Source organism: Erithacus rubecula, assembly GCF_903797595.1.
Source record: "Erithacus rubecula genome assembly, contig: SUPER_Z_unloc_4, whole genome shotgun sequence".
Taxonomy (NCBI): domain Eukaryota; kingdom Metazoa; phylum Chordata; class Aves; order Passeriformes; family Muscicapidae; genus Erithacus; species Erithacus rubecula.
In genome coordinates, this window is record NW_027635670.1 from 1,788,582 (window position 1) to 1,816,114 (window position 27,533).

General features: G+C 37.3%; 1 protein-coding gene across 2 annotated transcripts in view; it reads left to right on the forward strand.

Moving 5' to 3' along the window:
* The window catches only part of TRPM3 (transient receptor potential cation channel subfamily M member 3), a 258,913-nt gene that overhangs the window by 136,229 nt on the left and 95,151 nt on the right, over positions 1-27,533 (forward strand). For both annotated transcript variants that reach the window (XM_079331479.1, XM_079331480.1), the window contains exons 5-7: positions 1,803-1,927; positions 7,826-7,997; positions 25,717-25,891. In XM_079331479.1, coding sequence (XP_079187605.1) covers positions 1,803-1,927; positions 7,826-7,997; positions 25,717-25,891 — 472 coding nt within the window. The remainder of the gene's footprint in view (positions 1-1,802; positions 1,928-7,825; positions 7,998-25,716; positions 25,892-27,533) is intronic.

Below are 27,533 nucleotides of genomic sequence, written 5' to 3' on the forward strand. Positions count from 1 at the left end.
TCTTAAAAATAAGGAATAAAATCAGGTGCTGATCTGTGCACTGTGGTTATGATAATATTAGTTGTCATAGTGATGGCAAAGACGCATGTTAATTTTACATTAAAATTACATCAGAAAAATGTGCAAGTTGTACCCTTAATGCAGTGGATTGCTACAGCAACTGTAGAAATCAAACTACAGATTTTTCTTTTAAAAAAGGACACACACTTGCACTTGGCAAATGCACAGCTGCTTCCGACCATTTTTCAAATCCTCATAGCTGCAAATGCCAAAACAATACAAATGAACCAGGAAAGTTATCATAAATACTGTTGAAAAGGACTGTTTTTCCTGTAATCAGAAACTACCTAGACAAAATAATGTAGTTCAAGTGGCCCTCTGCTGTTTTAGAAACATACAGTTCCAGAAGCAGTTTTGTGATATCAGTGATCTCTCATTGATGTCTTTAATGTCTGGAGGAAAGCAGTTGTTTGCTCCAGGGCTAGGTTTTCAAACTGTACAGCTGAAAATTATTTGTGGGGTCATAAAAAATTGAGAATTTCTTGGTACAGTCTCTTTTGTTGAAGATGAATTTTAAAATTTGGTTTATCTTATGGAAAATTATAACTGAAAAGTCCTGAAATATTGCTGTTGGTCTGAGAAACAGTGATGTGTGAAAGACAGACTACCTGGCCATAAACATGACTGCTGTTCTGAATATTCCTGTAATGCTGAAAGTTGATTATTCTGAACAGCAGGATTTTTTTTCAGTCTGGACAGATTTTCTACTTTAAATCCTTTAGGCTGTTGGATCATATCTTAATTCATAGCTGATGCCAGGTACCGGTTTGGGGTTTTTTGTAACTTTCCACCACAGGAAGAATATGAGACTCAAGGACATAGAGGATCTGTTAGGTTGTGGGGAGTTTTCTTACCTTGGGTCATTTACAGTTCAGAAAATGAGATCCAAAATCCTAACAATTGTGTGATTGTAATTTCTATCCAGCCATCTTGAAATCATGACATTTCAATATGGAAACTCAGCAACTGAGAATCAGTGAGAATCAGATAACATCTGTAGCAAACCCACAGGTCTGCTTCAGTGCAGCCACATCCTAAAAATAGTTGTTTGTAGATAGATTTTAAAATATTATTTTATTAAAAGGAAGGAGGAATGACTATTGTCCTTTGCACAGAGATACCACTGAAACGCTGCCAAAGCTGGTCTATAGGGTAAGCAAGCAGCCCTTGGAAGAATTCTGGGGAGCATCCATTCTCTCTGTACTAATTTCTGTTTTCTCACTGATTCCCAGGGAGGGTTTTAATGCTGGAAACTACCTCGGGTGACTGAGTTTATTTGGAAAGAGTGGCAAAATAGGTTCATCACAGAGTAGCTTAATGATGTTTTCACATTTCTATCCTCAATGGGAGCATTTGTGTACAAGCTGCACTTATGAGGGAGCTGGAGGGTGGGTGGCGGGGAGCACAGTAATTTCTATGCTTCTTTCTGTGCTTGGAAGTAGAGAAAGGCTTGCATGAACATATGAGCACAAGTGCAGATAAATAAGCTGGAGTCAACTGTCAGCATTCCCATTCTTCTTTCTAAAGCTGTGTATTTTTCTTCTTATTTTAGTAATTTTTGGATTCAATGAAATGGATTCGCAGAAATTAATAATAAGGAGTAGGAAGGTATTCTTAGCTTTACTTAATTGTAAGGATAGACACAGGTGCTCCCTAAAATAACAAGTCTGTACTAAATCCATATGATAATGAACAAAAAAGACTTAATTATTAATTTCTGTTTCATGTCATTTCTTTGCCAGGGGTCATTCGGCACGTTGGAGATGCCCTGAAAGATCACGCCTCAAAATCTCGAGGGAAGATCTGCACCATTGGAATAGCTCCCTGGGGCATTGTGGAAAATCAGGAGGATCTGATTGGCAAAGATGTAAGACCTAAACAGACATATCTGACCTCCAGTATCTATAAATCTTCCAGTAATTTTTCCTGTCCTCTCCATCCCTCATTTAGCAATTCCTCTTAGAACTATTGTCTGCAGCAAAAAGCCAATATATGCACAGGTTTTCCATTAGGGTTGATGGCAGGTTTTGACATGGCAGCAATAAAAATTTCTGCACTGTATGTTCTTTAAAAATATATTATAAGGGCAATTCAATAATAGCTGTTCTTGAAAATACATCAAAGCTTCATCCTTAGAACTCTGTGAATCTGGAAAAGTGCTTAAGAAAACACTGATTGCAAAACTTGAAGTCTGGTTTATTTTCAAACAATATTATAATGCATTGGTTAAATTCGAAATTGAAGGCTATCCTCCTTAGAATATATTACCTCCCATGCATTTTTATTGATTGAATTTTTAAAGGTCTTACAGGGTATTTTAGATAAGAGTGACCTCAAATAATTCACCTTCAGCCACTTTCTGAAGGACAGGCCCACTGTTTCTTCTGTTCTTTTATACCATACTTCTCTTTTAAAACTCCACTTTAATACAGTAAGATTAACTACTGAATTTTATATACATGAATAGTTTGTCTACACTGGTTATTTGTTACCTGAAACTTTTCTGAACTCTTTTTTTTTCTCACTTCTGGTTCATTCCTAAGACATCTGTCTGAGACCCAGTGACTGACTATGAGTGGAAGAGATGTAGTTTTCAATCTACATAAAGAACTTCTTCTTGTCTTCATTAACCTAACCCATTCTTCTCTGTATGTTCTGCATCCATGACCAAGTTTGAAAGGGGAAGAATATTCAAGTATCTATTAAGTCAGAGGGGTTACAACGATTATAAAGAAAATTATCCAACTGGAGTTTATTGCAATTCACTATGGAAGTGTAGCTGTTAGAGGCCACTGTATTAGCATGGAGTTTTGTACTCTAATACCACACAAACAAGCAGGATCAGGGTTTGCCACAGTTATTCTGAGTTACCAATGAACTCTTCTAAGGTGAAGCACAGCAGGTAATTAGCAGAAAAAGCTAAGCACAAGGATGTGTTGTGTCTTCCTAAAGAAGTGTAATGTGCACATAATTTTCAAATAAATTGTCTTTAGTGATTAGGCATGAGTTTCTGGAAACATAGCAGAAACAAAGAAGTTAAGAAAAACATAAAATTAGCCATGAATTTTGGAACATTGCTATTCCTTTATTCCTTTTCTGCTCCTGTGCAAAGCTATCTCAGTTCTCAAGTGGTCACTGCCTGTTTGAGGGGACCTGGAGCCTTCTTTTGCACAAAAAGATAGAAAAAGAACTTGATTTCCCAGGTGTTCCAACAAAGTGGAGCAGCTCCCCTGACTTCTGATTTCTTTAAGCAATGCTTTCCTCTAAATATCCTTCCAATTTAACATGAAGGGGTTGTACAGTAATTTTATTTTAAAAATAAATAACTTTTATTAAAATAAATTTCCATGAAATTTTCGTTAAATCATGAAAGAATTAGTACTTATTCTGATCATCAGATAGAAAGTGAAAAAAGTTTAACATAAAGTTACAACTAATTTGGGTAAGGTCTTCTAGTAATGCAGACACGATTTTATCCATACAGTTACAGTTACAGGGTCATTCTAAGGACAAAAATATTTCAAAATATAACATTGATAGAGAAAAATTAAATTTATCCTCTCAACTTCCTGGCCTCTAATAGTTTTATAAAATTATAGATCAATGGCATGATGTAATGCAAAAGCACTTCTGGTTTTATCCATCTCTGATGCACATGCAATGGCATTGCTTTATGCTTACTGATATCAAATTTCATCTTCCTTTTTATTGCCTCATCTGGCTGCTTTATGAAGACTTTAGTCCACTGAAATATTTATAAGCTTTTCACCCTGTAATTAATCACAAATCCCTTACATCTATGTTGAATGGAACATAACACAGCTTGAGGTAGGCCATTTATGTCACTAAATCTTCTTACTAAGAGTCTTCACAGAAATTACCTTTTCCTTCTTACTGTTTTCCCACCCTTCCCCCCAGCTATCCTCAGTTACTTATGCCTCAAAAGACTTTCTCTCTTATTCAATGCATGCAGTTTCTTTAGAAGCATTTGGTGAGGAAGCTGTTTTCGAAGTTTTTTAAAAATCAAAGTGTGCTGTATTGATTGGCTCATTAGAGGTGAATGCTGTGAAACGAACTGAGGAGAGGAAATGTAAATAGTACCATAAGCATGTAAAAGGAATCATCATTAGGCAAGAAGCAAAGGCCACAAAGGTGGGGTGGGGAGGGGGGGAATGAACCAGTAATAAAAGACTTGGTGAACTCTGACATCAATGTGGATTTGTGCCTATATGCACTATGACTAGTTAAATTATGATCTGAACTGAAGAGTTATAAAAAAGTTTAATTTGCCAACCCTTCCAAATCAGCCAGCTTTGGGAATCCAGGGGGATTTCCTCAGAGCCATATAGAAAACTGTCCAAGTTAAAGAACATATTATTGCTGTTTGCTGTTTGTTATATTGTGATGATTAAAGATCCCTAAAGGCACATGTCTTACTCCAGTACATAAAGGAAATATAGTAGAAAATAGTGCAACTCTTAACACTCTCAGATTCTAATTTAAAAACAAAGGACTCAAGGGACTTAGTTGCCTTATTTCCCCATATATTCTGATAGAACTGAGAAAGCAAAGTGGCTTGCTCAGTCTTGTAGAAAACTGTGGTTATAAATAGGTTTCTTCCTACACACAGAGTCATTCTCCCTTCTAAAAGAGTACACTTTGTAGTCATTGTAGCATGCAAGTCTTTACTTTCAGGGTCTGTTCTGTTCTTACTTGGGTTTGGTTTAATTCCAAGTCACCTCAGTAGGAAACCAGGGGAAAAGATAAGGACTAGCATATTTGTAGCTTATGTGGAGAATTTGGACCAAGAACCTCTGAATTAAATCAGGAGCTACTCTGTTCCCTGGTATGCACCAGAGCAACAAGGCTGCAGAAATTGCTTGATTTGAACAGCAGCTGCTACTCCTTGAGAAGCAAAACATGCATCTCTTTCTTTTTCCATCACTACTTTGAGCTCACTGTTTGTCTCAAGTTGTTTGTGTCCACATAGGCTGCTCAGATTCATGCACTGGTTCACATGGCATTTGCAGGCTCGTTGTCATGGTGAGTTACCCTGAGAGGCCTTTCAAGTGCTGTGTCTATGTTGAGGGTCATGTGCCTGCAGGGAATCTAAAGAGACCAGCAATGCTTTTCATTCAGGCTTGCTGCCACCTCGGGGTGCAAAGGCAAGGGCTGGGGTCAGCCAGCCCCTCACCTATTGACAGAATTCCCTCAGCCCATGCAGCCTGAGCACTGCTGCACAGCATGGCTGCCATTGCAGTCATTAAACTGTATTTGGAGGGACATAAGCATAGATTTTACTTTCAGGTCTGCAGAGGAAGATGTCAAGAGACATTATTTCCCTATTCTCAGTGCAAGGTAGGATGGGACTTTAGGCAGTCTGGTCTAGTGGAAGGTGTCCCTGGCAATGGTGGGGGGTCTTTAAGGTCACTTCCAGCCCAAACTGTTCCATGATCCTATGGCTGAAAAAAAAGAGGGTGATAAGACAGCTTAAATTCAAATTTTTTTTCCAATTCTTTAACTTGCCTGTAAAATGTAAGGGGTTGAAAAGAACAGAGGAATGGAAACTGCAAGAGTCAGAAATCAAAAATCTGCTGAGTTTTGTGGAAGAGCAAGTAACCTCAAGGAAGTAACCAAGGATGGAGCTTGTCAGGGAAGAAGCCTAGGATGTTCTGACCTTCTTGAAGATTTTGTTTAGCCTTTTGCCAGGAAGAGTCTGACAGTATCGCTTGAGAAATTTTATTGTTAAAAAAAAGAATTCAGATGTTGAATTGTGCATGCTGAGAACAGTTCAGTTGAAATTAATTGTAGTCTTATTTTTACATACATAAAATGTATTAATAATGTAACTCACCTTGTAGCTAAACACAGAACAAAAGCATAGGCTTCTAATCTGCCCTGCAGCAGCACTACTGAGTCAATATAAGAAGGCTTCAGTACTACAACTCATTAGAACTGCAAATCAAGCTGTCACAGGTTTTGAGCTGTGGCTCCCAGGAACAAACCACAAGCTGTCAGTAGAATTGTCTGTACAGGGGCCTGTACTCATACAATGAACAGGCAACTCAAGGATTCCTCTGCTGTAAGGCCTTGCTAGTGTCCATTTATTGAGAGATGGAGTGGGTATTAAAGATCTGCACTGTTTTAATTTGATTTTTACTTGATTCTTAGGGATGCGAGAAAGGATCTTCCTTTTCTTTCTGACATGGAATCCATGGTTTCTGTATCTGTAGAAGCTAGCTAGAAAACACATTCCAGCAGTGTACTGATATTTTTAAATCATATGCAGCTGTATAGTAAATTGTTATGAATGAGGCATCAGAAGAAACAGCATTAAAAAAATCTGAGCCAGAGCTATCACCTGTTCTCACAGAGTCTTGCTGTTGGCCAGCTGCCCTTTAGGTCTTCTCAAACTGTTCCCTCCCTTTTGGAGGATGAAGAGCTTACAGGGTACCCCTTGCATGACAGTTTATAACAGCAAGAGAAGTTTGTATATTTCTCCTTACTGGCTGAGAGTTGATCAAAGTTAGGCAGACATTCACAAGTGAAAATGTATGTAGAGAGAGCTCTGGCTAAAGAATTGCTAACACATTATTTTTAAAGAATTACGTCTCAATTGGAGATCTGTTTAGAATTACAGAGGATGAAGAGCAAAGGAATAAATCAATAACTTATTTTTTCTGTCTGCAATCATTTGTGTCAAATTTTGAGTGTACATATTTGTGCATTAAAAGCACAAGACCTGAACAATGAATGAAGTCAGAACTGAAGAAAATTCTTGCTAATGAAAGAAAGTCCAGCTGAGATTTCTAACAATTCATTACAGCATTTCTTCAGCTAGGACTTCATTTTACAGATTTTCAGTTTTGTTTCTCCAAAAAGACAAGACATATGTAAGAAAAGCAGGGAGTAGTATTGCTAGAAAAACTTTGAAGTATCAGTCAGAATGCCTTGACACAATACCAGTTCTTTTGCTGTATTAGTGCAGTTTTACTTAAGTCAATAGACACCCACCAAAGCAACTGGCAGCCAAATGTGGCCCCATGCTATCATTTGTTCTGTCTGGTGGCATTGAGTGGGGTAAATGTGGCAATTTACTCAGTCTGCTGCGCAGTTTCTCCTGATAAAATCAAATCAAAGGAAGTGAAGCAAACTCCCCATCCTACACAAACTTTCTAAAGCTGTTGTGAACACAAACAACTGCCCTTTCACTGATGCTAGGAGTGGGCCAATAGTTTTTCTAAGAAAATTCAAAATGTGGTGTATTATAATGTGTACACCTCTCCAAGAGTGGATTTCTTGTATTTGTGTGTCTCCAGTGCTGGTGGTTCTGAACCAACACTGGAGGCATGATGCTGTGAAGGAAGAATCAAAGAATTTGGTCAGAGCAAGGTGAGATTTTTACACCAACACTCTAGATAGTCAGCAGCAAACAGGGTATAGAGTGTGTGTGCGTGTGTAGTCACCCAGACTCTTGGAACACTGACCATTAGCTGGGTTTCAAAGGAAGCAGTGAGCATTGATACTATTAGTATGGCAATATTGAAACAGATTACCATGGAAAACCCTTTAAGCCATGTCTGCATCTGAAAGGAGAGTGTTACGGTAATTTTCTACTTTACACATAAAAGACAGTAAAACTCAAGTGCAGTACTTTATTTATTTATTTTTTTTCATCTTGTCAGCTCATATCTTGCAATTGATTCTATTCAGAGGATCTTTTGTGTTTAGTGTGCCTTCTTTTTCCTCTGTCTCTAAAATGCAGGTGGTCCGACCATACCAGACAATGTCCAACCCCATGAGCAAGCTGACTGTCCTCAACAGCATGCATTCTCATTTTATTTTGGCTGACAATGGTACTACTGGAAAATATGGGGCAGAGGTAAAGCTTCGTAGACATCTGGAAAAGCACATTTCACTTCAGAAGATAAATACAAGTGAGTAGCATGTTGCTTGTATTGTTTCATAATAGCAAAAACCACTTGGTATAAAGGAGCAGTAATCCTGCACATTTGGGGGATATCTGGGGTAGTAATTCTACTATGGTGTGTGGTGACCATGAGCTAAGGAAAGCAATTATAAGCAAAGATAATTTTAGAGTGGTAAAGGCACAGCTCAGCACAAATAGCTGGATTTATTTCTGCTAAGTTTCAAGCAGTATTTGCTAAGGTTCAGATTCCACTCAGGTCTTTGGTAGCCTCTCTTCCCTAGAACTGTGCACAGTCAAATTCTCCTTCGTTCAGTGAAGAATAAGGTGAAATTAGTGCTGTTAAATAAAAGGGTGACAAAAATGTAAGGGAAATTTTTTTATTATAAATGTTTTGCCGGTTGAAGAGACACTGATATTTATAGGCAGTCATACTGTTCCACAGAAGTGCTGCTATGCCTTTGCATTGTATTTATTAGTTTCTCCTTGGCAGCTGTCATTAGCCAAAGCCAGGGGCTGAATTATGAGGTTAGGTGCTTCTTTCACTTTATCTTTGCTACCGTGATGATATTGCCTCATGACCAGACTGAAGCCCCAGTTTTTCTCTCAAAGGTTTTTTTTTTTTTTTTATTTTCATGTACCACATAAGTTTAATGTATGATGAATATAATCTGTGCTTAAATTAAAATGATGTGCCGCTTACAGTCTTCAACACCACTGCATAAGCTCTGCTCACTACAGGCTTGTTGTTTTTTGGGCATCACAGTTATATTGCTTTTTCTCAGAGAGTACAATGTAGATATGCACAAAATGTGTGCATCATAAGCAGTGGGTGCATGCCTGGGAGTTTCATTAGCAGATGAAGATAGTATAAACTAGCTTGACCAGCAACAAAAAGGCACATTTGAAAATGGCATATTATGAAAATACATAAAATTGTGGCATAAAGAGCAGTTATTTGAAGGCATTTAAAAGAAAAGTGTGAGCTTTTACAGTTTACAGCACAACATTTTGGTGGCAAAATCTTACCTTAAAAAATAAATCTCTTTAGAGAGATTTAACTTAATTCAGATTTAGTCAAGAGGCTTATCTTTTAAAAAGTGACTGATAGATAAAAACTGCAGACTTTGGTGATTCAAGTCTAATGTTTGCCTGACTTCTTCAAACATCTACAAAAAAAATGAAAAATTTATCTTCTCTCGTTTCTTTCTGCAGTATGCTCCACACACAAAAGTAAGCATCCTCCTTTTCATTTTCCTCTGTGACAGAGACTTTCTACCATTTAACCACTCCCTCCCCCTCTTAAAACACAAAGATACTTGGATCTCACAACACTTCCTCACAATAGAAATGTGATTAAATTGTTCAAAAAGAAGGCTTTCGGTATGATGTGTACATCTTGGTTCAGTGACATCCAGAATGTTTCTGCAATGCTTTGTTTTTCTTTACTTCAAAAGAGGGTGGTAAGTCCTGCCCACCCTCTAGTTATTAGGAAGTTGAGCATATGGATGAGAAAGACCACCTGCCTTGTTGGGTCAGCCAAACAGATGGCCAATTTCTCATGCTTTTCTTTACCCTTATTTATAGCAGAGCATTGCAGATTCTTCATCCTGTGCATGGCAGGGTATTGCTGCCAAGGGATTTTTATCCAAAAGGGAGTCTGTGCAGGCACTCACTTATGTCTTTACTTACCATATTTCAGTTGCAAGCCTGTGGAGCAGGGGCAAACAGCATCACAAGTTTCTTTGTAGGAGAGTCAGGAAAAGGTGAAATTTTTAGGTAATCACAAAAAGGAAAGTCTGCTATAGAAAACAGAACAGATTTAGTAACTCATAAACAGTTGATAACTTTTTATTTCACAGCCTGCCCCTTGACAATAATGCTGAAAGTAGATTTTGTTCTTATTTTTAAGCCTGCCTGAGTTCTACATGCTTGGCTTGTCATTTCTTCTTTATTTATTTTCCTTTGCTTTAACTATGTCTTTCTCCAGTGCAGTGATAGCTCGCCTGGATATTTGGGGTCACATACTGTTCATAAAGGGAAGCTTTAAGCTTGTTCTCACACATTAACGACACAGAAAATGGCATTCTCTTCAAAGAGACTAGAACAGTGGCAATCTCTATTATAAAATTCAAGGCTAAATTGGGCCATTAAGTATGTCAGATAATTCTGAAAGTCTCAGCTGTTTTTTTCCTAATATGGCATCATTATCAGTCATTCAGCAATAACTAATTTCCTGAATAAGTGTACTATAAAAAAAGAATAAGAACAGGAAGAATAATAGGAAGAAGAAGAAGAATCTATGATTATGCCCCTTATGAACACTAGGGAAAAGATTTTATTGAGTATTATGTTTTCCACTACCTTTTTAGGTTTTACCACTTGTATTGCTCTTATTTTGTCCTCAGCAAATACTCCAGAACTAAAAAACGCTTTTCAGACACACAGAGGGTGGCATTTGTGGCCCTGAACCTGCAGGTTCAGCACAGATTCACTCAGTTGTACAATTACCTAGAGGTCAGTTTGATGCTGTAATGCTCAGCACAGGTTTTTCTTATTTTCACAAAGAAGACTATTTTAACACAGCCCAGCAACCATCTCATGAAGCCTCAAGGTGTCTCAAAGTATTGGAGTTTCCAAGTGCATCATTTTGTAGCATGAAATGTTAAAATAAGAACTTCTCTGAAAGTGTTTCAAGATCAAAAGGAAATATTCAGTGACCTGATCAGAAATGCTTCTAGTTTCCAATTCACACAAATATTTGAGACTTTTTGCAGAATTTTCAAGGCACAGAGATCACTTGAAGATATACACTGGAAGGAAGCAAAGATATTTTTGTAACTATCTCTGCCATAGAGTTATTTGTATAGCATTACATGGTTAATTCAGTAGTTCATGTAAAAAGTTTCACATTGAAATATGGAGTCCATGTTATTCCAAAAATATTGCATTAATGAGCAGAAGATTCTCAGGATAAGTGTATAGAGATTTTTAGTAAAATGCCCAGGTCAAAAGGCAGATGCAGTAATTGGAGGGCAGTTGTGCTTCTATCTCTGATGCTCTGCTTACACTGTTCTGTGGCAGGAAGGGATCTACAGCATGTCAGGCTGATGTAATCCAGCACTGCCAGTTTACTGATTTCTGATTCACTGCTTCTGGAAGTCCTCAAGAGACTTGTCTGTCTCACTGCCTTGAACACAAGACAGTTGACAGCTGTCTGTAGAATGACAGATTGCACAGAGAATGGAACAGACCTCTGAAGGTCCCCAGTCTGAGTCTCATCTCAAAGAGTAAAATGAGTATGCTCCTCTTACTCTTATGCTGAGTAAGTTTATCTGTAGCTTCATTTAGCCAAAAGCATCCAATAATTAATATTCAAACATCTATAAGGACTCTAGCAAAAGTTTTTAAAACTTTTCCCAATCCTATGAACAGTGTATTGTCTGAACCCCACAAACTGCTGTTACTGAACATTTTCCTTTCAGAGGAGGGTAATCACCCTAACGAGAAAAATATGTCTCTGACACCTTTTTAATATTCCTGCAGATGGTTGTAGGAGAGGTGTAGGAAACACTTCTTAGATTCCTTTTCAAAAAGTTGAACATGCACTGCTTTCCCAAACTCTCCTCCTTAGGCTTATGCTGTAGGCCACTACAGACCTTGGCATCTTTCCTCTGGATGCTTGGCAGTTTCCCCTCATCCTTCATGGACAGCCCAAACCTGAATCCAGTGCTTCAGTTACAGCCCTGCTAGTGATGAAGAGAGTGAGCATGGGACAAAAACCCAGACTTGAGACACTGCTGTAATGCAGCCCAAGTGCCTGGCGTTGTTTATGTGCACCAAGAGCATTCATGTGGGCACCCACTGTAACCCTGAGGCCATGATGTAAGGATATGGTTATCTGATTAGAACAAAAGATGTAAGTTTTACTTTGAACAGCCATAATTTACCTTCAAATTCTTTTTTAAGAATGAACACAGAAAAATTGCAATTTATGTGGGATTTTTCAGGTTTGGACTTGATTTTTTTAAACAGCATACAAGTCCTTACTGTCTTTGAGACTTAAAATCAGTTTAAAATGATGTAATTTAATTGATTATCTTTATAACAATAACTAAAAGTAGTTAGGCATCTATCCTCAGGAGGTAGTCTGCCATGATCTTTTAGGCCTTGCATTCAATTCTTCTTTTTCTAAGTTCTTGTGCATCTCTCAATCTCATCTCATCAAAAGTATTCCTTGGTTTAAGTAATTCTGAAGTGTTGTGTTTCAATGCTAAATTTTATTCAGAAGGAATAGAAGGACTTTCTTCTTTTCTTTTTCTCCTTTTCCTGATGCCTGGGAAGTCTTCCGTACATTGTAAATTTTTTTAATCCTTTACAACGTTTTTTTCCAAAATATTATATACTTAGACCTTCTTTTCACAATGGCGCAGAGAAATGTTTCCAAAGAAGCTATTTGGCTATTTGGAAAAAAAAAAAGGAAAAAAAAACACCAAAAAAACCCCCAAAATTTTCACTGGTACTATCATGGTTTTAAAATCAATAGATATCTTATGATTAATCAAGACAAAAAGTGCAGCAAGTCCATTTTTTTTCTCCATCCTGGGAACATACTAGTGGTCAGTACAGAATAAGAGCTTAATGTGTCACCAAACAGATAATGTAATCTATAAATAGAGAAAGGAAATAAATGCAGCATCTAGAGATTACCCGTTGCAAATTCTCCAATTATATTATTCCTGGACACTAGCAAATTTCTTTTCTGAAGTGCTGTGGAATGGCCTGGTCATTTGCTAAGATTTACATCATCATCATTTCTGCAGAACATTGCTGAGTAATTCAATAGGCACATCAGTCATGCTTTGAACCAGAAATATAAAAGAAATCTGTCTGCAAAATGTGCATTGGAAGTTACAAGTCATAAAATATTCGTTCCTGCTACTCCACAGATGGTTAGATTAGAGTAATTGCCACTGTAGCAATTCAGCTAATACATTTGATCTGAGGACTGTTAATCATTTTCAAAGTCACTCCAATAGGTTGACATGCCGTGGGTTTCACTCAATTTGTGATTAGGCAGAACAATGCTTTCTTATTAACAAGTGTGGTCTAGAATTGCTTCATATTACATAAAAAGGGCCTTTACTAGCACCTGCAGAATTTTTTTCCGTAAAGTTTCTCACTTGTGGTTCTATACTTATTTGCATTTTTATAATGTGCAGTTCATTCCTTCTGTTTGCACTAAGGGCTTCCTTTCACGTGATGCAGTTGTTGCAAATAACTGATTTATTATTGCTGGCTGAAATATTCTCATGTCCTTAAAGAGCTTGTAGCATGGTTGCCAAGCACTTTCATCACAAATGTTTGCTTTCCTTCATAAGAATGCTCTTTCTGGAGCAGAGGAGTAAGACAAGGAAACAGATTTATATATATAATAATCATTGGACATTGCACATATGAAAGCTTTTAATTTGAATGAAAGGTGTCGTGTATTTAATAGAAATATTGTAGGTTTTTCTTTAAAAGAACGTCTATAATTTTGTCAGCAGAATCAGAATCTGGACCTGACACATAACATAGCACAGCACAGCACAGCACAGCATAGTATGCACCCACAGCATGTTCTTGTGTATGCATAATCACTTGGCAAAACTTGCAGTCATTTTCTGTCTTTCATGTGCATTTCATGTCTTACACCACATATGTGTCAGTAATAAAATTAATGTTCAGCGTGTGTTAGGAAGGAATGTGTCAGGAAGTGGTAATACAGGGGTTCAAAGAGCAGAATAAATAAGCTTTGCATGATATTTGCATACCTGGCAAATGGCCTTGAAAACATACTGACCACATGAAAATGCCTTTTTTTTAAATCCAGATATTTTACTTATATTGAAGGCTTCATACATCAAAATGTTAAATCTTGGTCATGAATCTGCCAGAATTTTCTGTTCTCTGTAGTTTTCTGACAGATGTTTTACATTCTTAAAATTTGCTTTGGAAATAGGTGGAGTCCAGTCAGTGAGGCAGTGATGTTCAAATTGGAGTTAACAGCTACCATCATAGATTAAAATGTGAAAAGATCTAATGTTTCCTCTAATGATTTGAAAGATGATCCTTTACTTGTTAGATTTCTGACATTTTATAGTATTAGACACAGCCTCAGAGAAGGAAAGAGGCAGTTGAAAAGAACAAAATGAGTCAAAAGAACTTCACTAAAATGAGGAATGAGGATAACAAGCATATGTAATGTCACCTAGCCAGCAGGAGTCCAGCCTGTGCTGATGAGAAGGGAAGATTTTTTCCTGCAATTGAAAGCTCCTTTTGCTTCATAAAATTAGCTGCCACCTTCTGCTTCAGCAACAGTTATGTGGGGAAAAAAAAGGCAAAAGAAAAAAGAAGTCCTTTTCTTGGATTCCATTTCCAGGAGAGCCAGAAATAATGTAAAAACATGGATATGTAAACAAAAACATATTTGAAAGCAGAATGTTGAGCCAGAGGATGTTAAAGGTAGTGTATGTTGGATTGGAAATAGACCCTTCAAAAAATCTGGAAGTTTGAAGTAGTTTTCTTTATTTTTTTATCTTCTATAAAATTTTCAACCTTTTATAAAATGTTTTAACCCATATACTCTTTAGCATTTTTGAAGCTTACAGGAACAAATTTACACTGCTACATCCATTCCATATGAAGCATGTTCATATTTCTGAGAAATATGACCACACCAAATCCTTAGGCTGTGTAGATCCACCTTGTGAAACTGATACTCTTCTTTTGAGCAGTGCATTTCTGGAAGAATTGTCTCCCAGACAACACAGGACTTAATGCAGGACTTTACTGTTCATTATCATGCAGCAGTTATTCTAATTTTAAACATGCTATTTGGTACTGAAGGTTTGCTCTACCTCCACTATATGCTGTTTGAAAAACAGACAGACCATAGGCATTGGAACCTGTGACTTCACATTTAATCTTTCTTCTTTATAGAGTGGTTAATGTAGTTGAGTTTTGGTAGGCATGTGAGAAAAAATTTCCTTTGAGTAAGGAAATGATGGATAAAGTTGGGTGATTTGATTAGGTAGAGAAGGCAGTTTAGAGAGTATATTATGTCAACAGTATCTGTTCATGTGACCCGTGGACTTCCCTTTGTCATCCTATGCCTGAGAATATATGAAGGGGGCTGGGAAGGCAAAGGGACGTTCAACTGTCATCACTGGCACCTTCTCTGACCATTACATCATCATCCAATGCATTGGAGTTCTCATTTGATTCAGATTTTTCCTTCATGTTCTGTGCATTCCTAGATGTATTTTCATAATAACATAGGTGGGAAGATCTAGGTACAAACTACTTTCTAGGAGAGGAAGTCTGCTGCAAGTTTGGAAATTTTATTTCTGTGAAATTTCAGTAAAATCCAGAACCATCTGAAGTTTTGACTCATTTCAGATTTTGCTAGAGGCTGGAAACTTGGGGTTTTTTATCAAAAGCATCATGGTGTTTGTTGATCAGGCACTGGAGACAAACATACCTCAGAAAGCTATGAGAAGGCACAAGGTTAAAAATCATTCTCAAAGCTCATGGTAGATCCATGCAAGTGGATCTGTAAATTCCTTTCATGAGTTTGACTTTAAACAAATGCATTTGCTTAAAACACATATTTTCATATGATTCATATAGAAAAAAAAGAGTAAAGGTCATTTCAGCTCTCTAAATTTTTAACATTTTAGATTTATTTAACCTAAAAAGCTGCAAAACTAAGAAACATTATTTTAGGATAAATCTGCTTCTGCAGTTCTATATCTCACCTGTTGTAGTTTTCTAAATCAGGTGATAATAAGGGATAAATTTCTGAGATTACATAGAGTAAAGTATGTTGAAAAACAAGCAAAATATGACAAGGAAAAACACCTCAGTATGTAATATGAGGTAGTGTAGAATTTGGATACATTACAATGCAATAACTTTCTAAAGTAATATGTCCAATATGCCATTGTGCTCACATCCAAAGGGAGCCAGGGAAAACACCAGGGAAAATTAAACAGAATGTGAGAATTTCTGGAACTGCAGCTGCTCCTGTATGTCTTAGGCCATTGCCTACAGGTGATGAGCTCCAAAAGAGTGAAACCAGTTAGGTCCTCTGGTACTGCCCTAATAACCAGTTGACTGCAAGGACAGGTAGGGTAGGTGTTGACTGAAATCCACAAAGGTTCTTTTGTGTGTGCGTGTCTGTGTGTGCGTGTCTCTTTGAAGTGCCAGCTTTGAACCGTGTATTGCCATTGTACAGAAGGTAACCAAGTGGTTACTTGGATGCTTGTGCAGCTCACAGATTTCAGGGTTTAGTCTTACATAGGCTCTTCCCATGTCATGTTTCTTCTGAGGACTCTCTGAACTTTATCCTTCTGCTAGACAACTACAAAAATCAAAAGATGATGCCACAAAACTTTTTTTATTGCCACTCTGGAATTGCTTTTGTGAAGTTTTTAGTATAGGTCCAGTATTAAATGAAGGTATGGTTCCAGGTGTTGGATCCACACATTTGTCTGCCAAGGATGGCAGGATGGCAGATACATCAGTAGATAGATTTAGAGAGGTAAGGAAGGAGCACTGGAAAAAAATTGAGAATTAAAGTGCCAAGGTAGATCAGAAGAGAAAGGAGAAGAGACTGGGACAAATATAATATGACCATACTCCTAGCAAAGAGGAGAATTAAATATAGAAGAGATAAAATAAGATTATGGATTAAGCAGAAGGAGACAGAGAGGGAGTGAAAGTGTGATTGGGCTACCAAAATGAAAATTATAAAGATAAGACTGCAGAATGGAAGTGAGCATAACAAGGAGAATGAATAAAACTACAAAGGAAAAAAAAAAAAACCAAGATGAACAAAATAAAATTCATAGTGGTGATTTTTAATGAAAATAAAGGAAAATAGAAAGGAAATTATAGCAAATTGTATTAAACAAGCCTGTATAGAAAAATCAAAAAATAAATTCAAAAGAAAAAATAAGTCAACTTGTTGCAAGCTTTCTTTTTTTAGTAGCAGTTGTATGTAATTCCTAATCACGTCTAGTCCTATTGTTCTGTGAGTGTCAGGATCACAACAAATATTCTTAGAATTTTTTGTGCTGGCTTGCCAGATCAGTTGGATCTCTCTAGACAAAGGACTGGTAATGAGTCTCCAAACAAATGGAAATTCCCTTTAATTTCTGAATACAAAAAGCTATTAAAGGTATTCAGAAAATAGTAGAATGTGTTTGACCCTTTTTTGGTTGGTTTGGTTTTCTTTTGTTTTGTTTTGTCTTTTGTTCTATAAGTCTCTTGTTTTTTGTTACTGAATAGTTCTTGAAGAATTTAAAGAAATACCCATTTTATCTTTGCCATACCTGAGATGAGAGATTCTGCTCTAGTGAAGAAGCTCATGGCAAAGGATGAGGGAAAGAGAAGGCTCACTGTAAAAAGTGTGGCTATTTGAAATTAGGTTTGAATTAGGTTTGAACTAGATGTGACATCTGGGAGACGTTCCTGTATTCCAAGTGATAAAACCCAACATTCTTTTCCATCGTACACTGAGGGCAAGATCCATTAGGGTTTTTTTTCCAGTTATGATCACGTAGTAGTTAGTAATGTACTTGTTCCATATTGCAGCTGTGATTTGGAGAACTGGGCATGCAGATACATTGTATCTGCAGTTGATCTTATCTCTTTACCTTTTGCTATTGATATTTTAGCCAAAAAGGTGTCATACTCCTCAGAAGGTGTTTCCAAAAAGGCTGAAAACAACTGCCTAGAAAAACACCAAAGTTGTAATGTTATTTCAGTGTAACCTAATGTGAAGGATCTGGATTATTTTAGGATATTCTGGTATCACTTAGCCTTTCTGAGATAGTTGGGACCATAGGGAGATTTCCAGAGGTGAAACAGATGCATTTGTGTGGTCAGACCTTTTAATGACTGTTGAAAATCCACTATCATTTTAAATCTATTTAAGCTTCACTTACCCTGTGGTTAGGCATGCACTATTAACAGCCAAAGAGCATTATTTGTTGACTCTGTATTACTGTTAGACAAATATCGGTTGAGAAATTAAAAATTATTTTTCTCAATCTTTTAGTCTTACACCAAGACTTCTGCTAATTAAAATTGGAGGTCATGTTTAATTGTTTGTCCATTCTGTTGGTAGCTTGCACTAGGATATCCAAATGCTGTGTAAACTTGGACTGAAATGTTTCAGGAAGCCACGGGTTTTATGTGGTGTTTCTCCCAGCTGTTAATACATCACACTGCTGTATACTCAGCTTGTTCCATGAAGCATAGGAAAAAACTGGACTCCTAAGACAGACTTCTTGAGCTAAGAACTTTCTTTATTTTTCTTTAAGCTACCAGAACCTCTGAGTTCTCATATGAGTTTCAAGGCAGCTTAAGCGTCTCAAAAAATTTGTAAGGAAATGCTATTTTGCAGTGTTTTAAATAAATGACTTAGTCTTATTAGTCAATTTCTCCTCAAAAATCATAGTTCATCATGTATATTTAGGTTAAAACTAAGATCAGATTTGATCAACATGTAGTTTAAAGCTGTCAAAGTTCTTGTAGCCACATCAATATTGTTATTGAGCTTCACAACAATTTTATCAATCGTCTGCTCAGAATTAAATTAGATTTTCTAGTAAATACCTCAAATAAACAATCTTTGCATTAAAAGGCCCTGGAGTATAACCTCATCTGTTGTATTAATAGCCTGTATCTGGGAACATGTTATCTGTTTGATGCCATTAAAGTTCTACACTACGGAGCATTTGTGCAAAATGGTTTGTCAACATGCCTTTCCATGCACTATGCGCTGGCAAATACTTGTAGGAATTATGACAGGGATATATCTGTTGATTTGTATTTTTGGATTTGTTTGCTTGTCAGTCAGTAAGAGAGCATTGAGTTTACCACTAGCAGAAGCCACTATCCTAAGAGAATTTTGCAGTTAGAAAGGAAGCTCTTGCCCACAGGCAGCAGACCTTTTGCGGGATGTACATAAGGTAGTGGTGTGAAACAAATCTAGAGCCTGTCATAGGAATTTTATACTAAGAGTCTATTGCCTCATTATCAGATAGGTTCAAGCAAACCTGGGAAATGATGACCAGTGGAGAAACCTGCTAATTTATGTACCTCACCATCTGCAGTACATCTGGGTCCAGGAAGACTTAGCAATCTGTGGACCTGGAGGGTAGGTCTGTGCAAAACTGTATAGACTCCTTGATCAGGCAAATATACCTGCTTTCCTGGAGAACTGACAAGCCACTCCAGCTCAGTGGTGCCTGTCACATCCCTTTACATGCCTAGGGTAGGCTCAGGTTTTCTAGGAAGGCTGAAACTCCTGTTCCTACCCTGCACAGATGAGTGGTGTGTGCCTCATTAGGAAGGTGTTGAGCTGTCAGGTTGACTGCTCATGCACCCTGTGAAGGTTTGTGCAGGCTTACTCTGCCCCTCCTTTGGGACAGTCTGGGGTCTCTCACTATGTCCACAGTGGCTCTGTCCTATGTGTAACCTTAAGCCTGATGTTCCTCCATTGCAGCCAGCCTCTAGAGATCTTGCTCTCCAGCTGCACGCTGTGTGTGAGGTGTGACACACATTTCCAGCTGTGTGACACTCCTGTGCTGGCTGCTGTGCAGTGGCTCCTGCAGCAGGACAGACAACAGGCCCCAGCATCCCAAACAAATCCTAATAATTACCAAACTCTCCAGTCAAAATTTCCTGAAAGGGGAATGAACATAGGACAGCTCACACCAAAATGTCTGACCTGATGAAGGAGCAAAGGTAGCCAGCAGGAAATCAACTCAGATGTGATTCCCACCACTCAGTGTTATGATACTGAAATCAGACACATTTCTGTCAGGTTACTCAGCTAGATCCTCTGTTTTATTTTACTGAACTCAGGGCTGAACTTGCAGATAATATACAACATAGTGATATGTCCCAGTTATTCTTAAAACCATACTTAAAAACTTGAGTAGTAAATGCGTTTTGTAGTAAATGGGGCATTTTTGGGCTATAAAAATGTGGGTAACTCATGCTTAGGTCTTCACTGAAAGAATTAGTAATAATTTATAAGATGGTTATACATTATTTATAAATCTACTCACAGCGTAAATTATTCATGTTTTTCCAAGAACTGGGAAAACAAAAGAGGGCTTCCACAAAGCGTGGTAGATATTTTTTAGTCCCTTTTCACACAACACAGATGTTATGCAGCTTTTTCTTCCTTCCATTTCCAAATTCATTAATTTCTTCTGGTTTATTATTTTAATTTACATATTTATGCATTACGAGGGGATGTGTATTTTCCCCATATGTGTCAAGGGGCAAATGATGGGGGGTTTTGTGTGTTAACAGGAAGGCCTACAGGTGCTATTGGTGCACACTGGGAAAAATGTTCTGATATGTACATTCTTTCCTGGAATCACAGTTGTCAAAAAGTCTCACTGGCTCTGCTGCTGACCACAAAGGCAATAATACAGTAATGAAGCTTTAAGCTAAATATATAAATCTTTCACACTATATTGCAGTCTGATTTCACCAGCAATATCCACAATACCTGACACTGTGAAACACTAAGCGGTCTAATCTACCCTGCAAATCCATATGTACTAAAATACAAGTTACTGTTTTAAAAATAAGTATAGTCATGAGCCTCAGGTCGTTGGCGCTTTCTTCTTTTTCTATGAATCATTATATTGAGTGAAAATAGTAATCTATTTCTCTGTATTCTATTAATGAAGTAATGAAAGGCTACCTGTACTTTTGCATTTAGAGCAGAAATATTAAGAATTCAGTATGTGAATTGAAGAGCTTATTAAATAGTAATATGCCAGTTAGTACAAGATGTTTCACACATACCTGTTATTGGATACAAACTTAATATTTCTTTTGAAACTCTGAGAGAAAAAAATTCATGTCTAACAAAAAATTTTAATAACACAAAATAAAAATGCAGAGACCCCCTCTTAAGTTGGAAGACCTTTGATTTTGTACTAAGATATTTATCATCTTGAATTATTAATTAACTGAGTAATGAACACAACAGTGATAACACATTAGTCAGCATTCACAGCCATTTTAGTCCACAGACATACTGCTAGACAAGAAGCTTCCTCCATCTTCCAAAAGGAGAAGGAAACAAAGATTTGTTCAACTCAAAGCTCATCCTAGAAATGCTTTGAAAAGTGAACTAAGTAAACATAAAAATAAATCTTCCATGTAATTATCAGATGTCCAGTTTTTCAGATACTTAAAAATATTTCTCCTGAACTTAAAAGATTTCTCTACAAAGGACATTAAATAAAAAGCTGACTGACATGTCATTTAGTGCCTTCTCAGAAACTGAAAAAAGTACTCAGATATGTAAAAATTAATTGTATTTTCTTGTGTGTTTGGAAGACAACTCCAAGTGATAGTCTTTCCTGATAATCGTGCATTGCCCTGCACAAGAAAAGGTTCTCTGCAGTTTCAGATTGTGCAATATTTCAGTGTAGTGCATTAATGCTGCTTTCTCTCCAGTTAATAAAATGTGAAACACACAATTTTTACGATTGTATATTTTTAGAGTACTTACTCAGTTAAAGCAACAGTGTTGTTGAAGACAGCCCAACAAGACAAATGCTATCCTTAGTTATTTTATTTTCCCAGGCAAGGGAAATTTTTTTGTAAATTCCACAAGAACACATGAAAGGAAAACTTCTTTCTTGTTGATTTATTTGACTATCCATTATAGTGCTTGGCATGAAGTTCCCACCTTCTGGGTGTGTGGTAGGAGACAGCAGTTCCAGTGCTGTAGTACAGTTTTATGTCAGCAAGATGCATTTTGGTAGTGCCTGCTTTCTGACAGTCTCAACTCGTGCAACAAGCTCTCTTTGTAATCATGTCCTTGGCATTGTAAGGAATGTATTATCTCTGTATTTAGCATCTCATCTCACAGCCTGCCATTATCTTCCTAAATGAAGTGTCTGAAACCAAAGGCTCCCTGTGGATCTATCAGGCACTACCAGCCCCTTCTTTGAAGACTATCTTATACTGTGCATGCACAAGCTGAAATAGAGCTCTTACAAGGAACTTCTCATTCTTTTATTTTTTGAGAGATTTAGAAGGAAACAGATCTTGATCAGCAGCTAAAGAGAGCTTTATCAGCTGCCTTTTTCTCAAAGTCACAGGTTCTTCTTGCTGTTAGTATAGTCGATATAGAATGTCTTTGGACACACTGAAATTTTTCTGCAGGCCCTCTGCATTCATTTCCGAATTCCTAATATTTAGCAGCAGGGAAGCATGCAGGAATTTTTAGTCTCAAGTTATCTAAAACTTTAATTCAAATCTACTCTGTATTTTGGCTCAGAGTTATTGAGCTGCAGACATCTTGGTATAAGTAGCTACGTTTTTATCCTGAAATGAATATAATATTACAACTAATTTAAATATGATTGGGAACATCATAGAAAGCTGAGGATGTAGTAATTTCCATTTGCCCATTTTTCGAAATTCTGAGGATTCTGAGGATACCATTACTGCTCAGGGATTGATTATCACATCTGTGGAAGTTCATGACATAAGGGTTCAGACAGCTGTAGTCAAGATAACTTTCCTGAAAGAAGTGGTTATACTTTGAAGAAATATCAAAGTATTATTAACTGATTTTAAATATTATTTCTGATTTCAGAAATTAACTAGAATAATTTCTCCACCAAACAAAAGAAACGGTAGCTTTTCCCAAACCAAATTTATTTATGGAGAACAGTGAAATTTAAAATAAAAAATATTCTATTTGCTGAAACTCAGAGAGAATTTCACAAAGGAAAATGAGATATAGAAATGAAGTTTGTGTTTAATTTTTTTTTTTTTTTAATCTCACAAAGAAATGCGCCAGAATGGTAAAAGAGTTGCAGTTCAATATGGAACTCAATTGTATATGATAAACCAGGGTTCACATGAGTTTGGGGATTTTTTAATTTAAAGTTTTAAAGTCCAGGTTTCATTGAAGTCTGAATTGGTGAAAAGTTCTTTTATTTTACCAGCCTTGAATAAGAGGATTGTTTTCATGCTGAATGTATGTCTAAAGAACCAGAGAACAGAAAAACTGCCATCTGATTAACCAGAGTGAAACACAGCTGGGTCATTTGCAGAGAATTTTGTATGCCAGGCAACTCTTGCGGCTATAAGGCTCCAATTTTAAATATATGTATGAAAAAATTTTAAAAGAAAAATCAAAGTTGCAAGAGGAATTCTAGACATGTTTTCAAATGGCCGAAAAGAGAAAAAATAGTTCAGTTTTTTAGACTAACCATAATTATTTATATTCTGAGAATTATTTTTGCAGTAAAAAACACTGGGAATGAACTGACTTCCAGCAGAAGGACAGAACCTGCTTCAGTTTGAGATACATAAGGCAACTGCAATTATTATGATTTGAGAGCATCAGCACATCATTTTACTGCAAACAGTTTTCCCTTTTAGTCTTAAGAAGGCTGTAAAGACTTTACTTGTTTGATAAACAGGAATCTTCTGAACTCCATATGAAACTATTAATATCTAATGTACTGTATGTCATGGGAGTATTCAGTCATGGTGTCTCTTCCCCCCTAATTTACTAAAGAAGATAAGTCAAACTCATTGAATCTTGTCTCATAAGATGAAATCTGCATTCCCCATACACTCCTTTTGGCTTTTTCCTCCATTCATTCCAGTTTGTTCTTTCTGAAAAAGCCTAAGCACATATGTACAGATGGTATTTTATGGTACTGAATTGCACTAGTTTCCTCCTGAAAAAGTTTTGCTGCGTGTGTTCCAGGATCATAACTTTTCCTAGTAGTCTTGCTATACCAAAGACAGTTCTCTTGTCATCAGCTTTTCTAGTATTTCCTCCTAATGAGTTCCCGGTTTACAGAAGGATTTATTAAACACCATTAAAATGGCTTTGCATCTCAAATTGTGAACTTTCTTGATTTCTATAAATCCTCAATGTCATCCAGACCCAATTTGACATATTACTAATGCTTCTTAATTTTACCTTATTAGGAGGTGTCTAGATTGGGTAGAACAGCAATTCAGGGAATGTCTTTAATAATATTAGAAATAATTAGCCCTTGATCTCTGCAAATCTTTCTGTTAATCACCTTGTTATACTTCACCCTTCTTATGCTCTTTCAGCAGCCTACATTTTATAATTCTACCTGTAGTTTTCTTAACATAAATAAACACCACACATTTTACTTAAGTTATATGACAAAAAAGCCACAGACTAACAGTAGATAGAGGCATAACTAGGCATGTTGAGAATCGCTTCAGGAAACATAATGTTTCCTTAAAAATTATTCAGGAATTACCTAGAATATTTTCCTGTTATGTATATGGACTAGGTCTTTCTTTATCAAAGAATGGTTTATTTCCTTTTTGACAGTAATTCAAGTGCCTAAAATTATTGAAAATCGTTTGATCTGTGAACATTCTAGAGTCTAACCAGATTTAATGTTCCTGCTACACAGGCTTATCTTTGCATCCAAGAATTTAACTGTTTCTAAATGAAAGCTTCATCAGACATATTAACAGTTCTTACATGGCTTTGTGCAACTTTTTCGAACCCAGCTATTAATAGTGAAGGGCACTTTTTTGTTTTCCAGTGAAATGTCAGAATTTTGTGCAGAATGCATATAGATTTTCTTAGAAAAAGCTACTTGAAAAGGAAAAAAGACTGCTGTCAGGAAAAAAATACCAATATAAAATGTTCAACTTCTCCTGTTGTCTGAGTCTGTTTGAATGTACCCAGTCTCAACTGGTCAAGAAGTGACTACCATAAAAGTCTTTTCAGCTGTGATAACACCAACCTGGCACCAGGTTGCGTTTCTCTAGATCTACACAACATTCCTGGCAGTCTGTGTTACAACTTTTGCAGAGGGGTCCCATGTAATTACACCAAAGGTGCATAAAATGAAGATGCCTCTCCTTTGGTTAAGCACTAGTTGAGCTCTCTCTGGAGCAATGTCCCTGGTGTGGGGTCTGCAAATCAAGGAATATGCTGCAAAATTGGAGAGAATTCAGAGAAAAATTATGAGACTGACTAGAATTAAAAAGCAATGGCAAGAAAATATGCTTGGTTTATTGAAGAGAAGGTTAAAGGGCTGCTCAGCTGCAACCTCAAAGTGGATCTCATACAGCAGGAAAAATGGAGGGAATTTTGAAACAGCAAGCAAAATTATGGGAAGACCCAATGATGGGAAGCTGACATCATGCAAAAGCTAGATTACAAGCAAGTTTCCAGTCTTGATTATGAACATGTGAGGAAGGATTGCAGTAGCTTCTTTATGATTTCAAAACAAGATTTATCTTTAAAAAAAATAAATCATAGTTTATTTAAATATAACTATTGTATTTGAAATAGAGCATAATTCTAGAAAATACTGGTTTATGCAGTGGAACTGATGGCTACACTGGTCCCACATGTCCTTAAAATACCGAATTTATTGAATGCATTTTCTCTCACATAACACTGTACATAATGCAGTTATTTCAGTCTGATTATTTTTTCTTCTGTCTTCTGTTATGTTTTGTTTGCCTTGCTGGCTTTGCTTCTTTTTCATTGCATTTATTTATTTATTTATTTATTTATTTCGTGTATGTTTATGGGCTTTTTTATTTGGTTGGTTGGCTGTTTTGTTTTGTGTTGTTTGGTTTGGTTTGTTTCTTTCTTTCTTTTGCTCCAGGAATTGGCCAAGGGGTCCCAGTAGTGGCCCTTATTGTGGAAGGAGGTCCCAATGTCATCTCCATCGTTCTGGAGTACCTGCGAGACACTCCTCCTGTTCCTGTTGTGATATGTGATGGCAGTGGCCGAGCATCTGACATCCTTGCCTTTGGTCACAAATATTCTGAAGAAGGAGGGTAAGTAATTTCATTGTGTACACTCTTTCTCTATCCACATGGTAAATTCAGTGGTAAAGTATAGCATAGGAAATTATCAACAATATTGTACGCAAGCAACACCCACCTCACATGACCATTTCCATCATTGATATGGGTAAAATATTGAAGGTATTCAGAACAAAACAAAACAAGCCTTCAAGCATGCCTCACCTCTGTGCCTTCTCTGCTTTAGGCTGTAGAGTCCCAGCTTGCTCAGCCTTTCCTCATATATGGGGTGTTCCAGTCCCTTCATCATCTTAGTGGACCTTTGCCTTTTGCTGGGCACTCTCCCATGTGCACTCCAGTACACTCTCTTTTCCTGGGGAAGGTAGGTTCACCACATGACTCCAGATGTGTCCTCAAAAGTGGTAAGGAGAGAGGAAGGATCACCTGCTGAGCCTACATGTAGTCTCATCTTCCAGATCATCAATGAGGCTGTTGACCAGGACTGAACCCAGGACTGGATTCTGAAATATGCCACAAGTTGCTGACCTTTAACTGGTCACAAACCTCTGATCCCAGCCTTTCTCCCAGTTTCAGTTCACCTCACTGTCTCCTCCTCCATGCCATACTTCATCAGCTCGCTTATGAGGATCTTATGGAAGACAGTGTCAAAGACCTTAGAGAAGTCTACATGGGGAATATTCACTCCTTGCCTTTCATCTACCAATCCTGTCACAAAGAAGATGATCAGGTTGTCAAGCATGGCTACCCCTGATCATCTTCATCTCCTTCACATGACTGCAACAAATGATCCATCACAGCCCCACAGATGAAAGGGAAATTGCCCTGTAGTTCCCTGGAACCTCTTTTTTGCTTAGCTGTAAGACACGCGTGACCATTGCTTTTCTCCAGTCCACAGACAATTCTTCCGGTTGTCAAAGACAACTGATTATTCAAAGATTATGATTTTGCCATCACATTAGTCTTCTCCCCTAGCATTTGTGATTAAACACTGTCAGGATCCATGAACTGGTGATATTATCATCTTCCACTTCCAGACCTCCAGACGTTTCTCCCAGTGTCTGGGGCCTGAGACTGAGGAAGACACTCAGTACTTCAGCTTTTTCCATTTTTTACATCACCAGGTCCCCTGCCCTATTCATTCCTGAATAGTAGCCATGTTTCTTGGGCTGATCTTCCCTCTAGTCTTACTACGAGACCCTTTGAAACAATTCCCAAAGCAGAAAGTCTGTTCATCTCAAGACCAGTATCTTGGGACTTGTTTTTTGCCCTCTCCCTCCTCTCAGAATCTAGAGCTCCAGCAGCTCATGGTCACTGTATCCAAAGTTGCCTTTGACCTTCACATCCCAATAGAGGGCCCCTCTTTGCTGTTATGACATCCAGCACACCATTTCTCCTCATTGCCTGCTGTGTTACTTGAGTCTGGAAGTTCTTGTCAATGCACTTCAGGAACTTTCAAGATTGCTTATGCCCTACTGTGTTGTCCCTCCAGCAGGTACCACAGTGGTTAAAATTATCTATAAGGATAAGGGCCTGTGCACATCTTCTTCATCCACTCACTTTGTGGAATTTACCACAAAATTGTGCTAGCCTGGGGAAGACCAAGGATAGTACTCATCTTGTTGGGTTATTTCCAATAACACTGCTGTTTTCACTA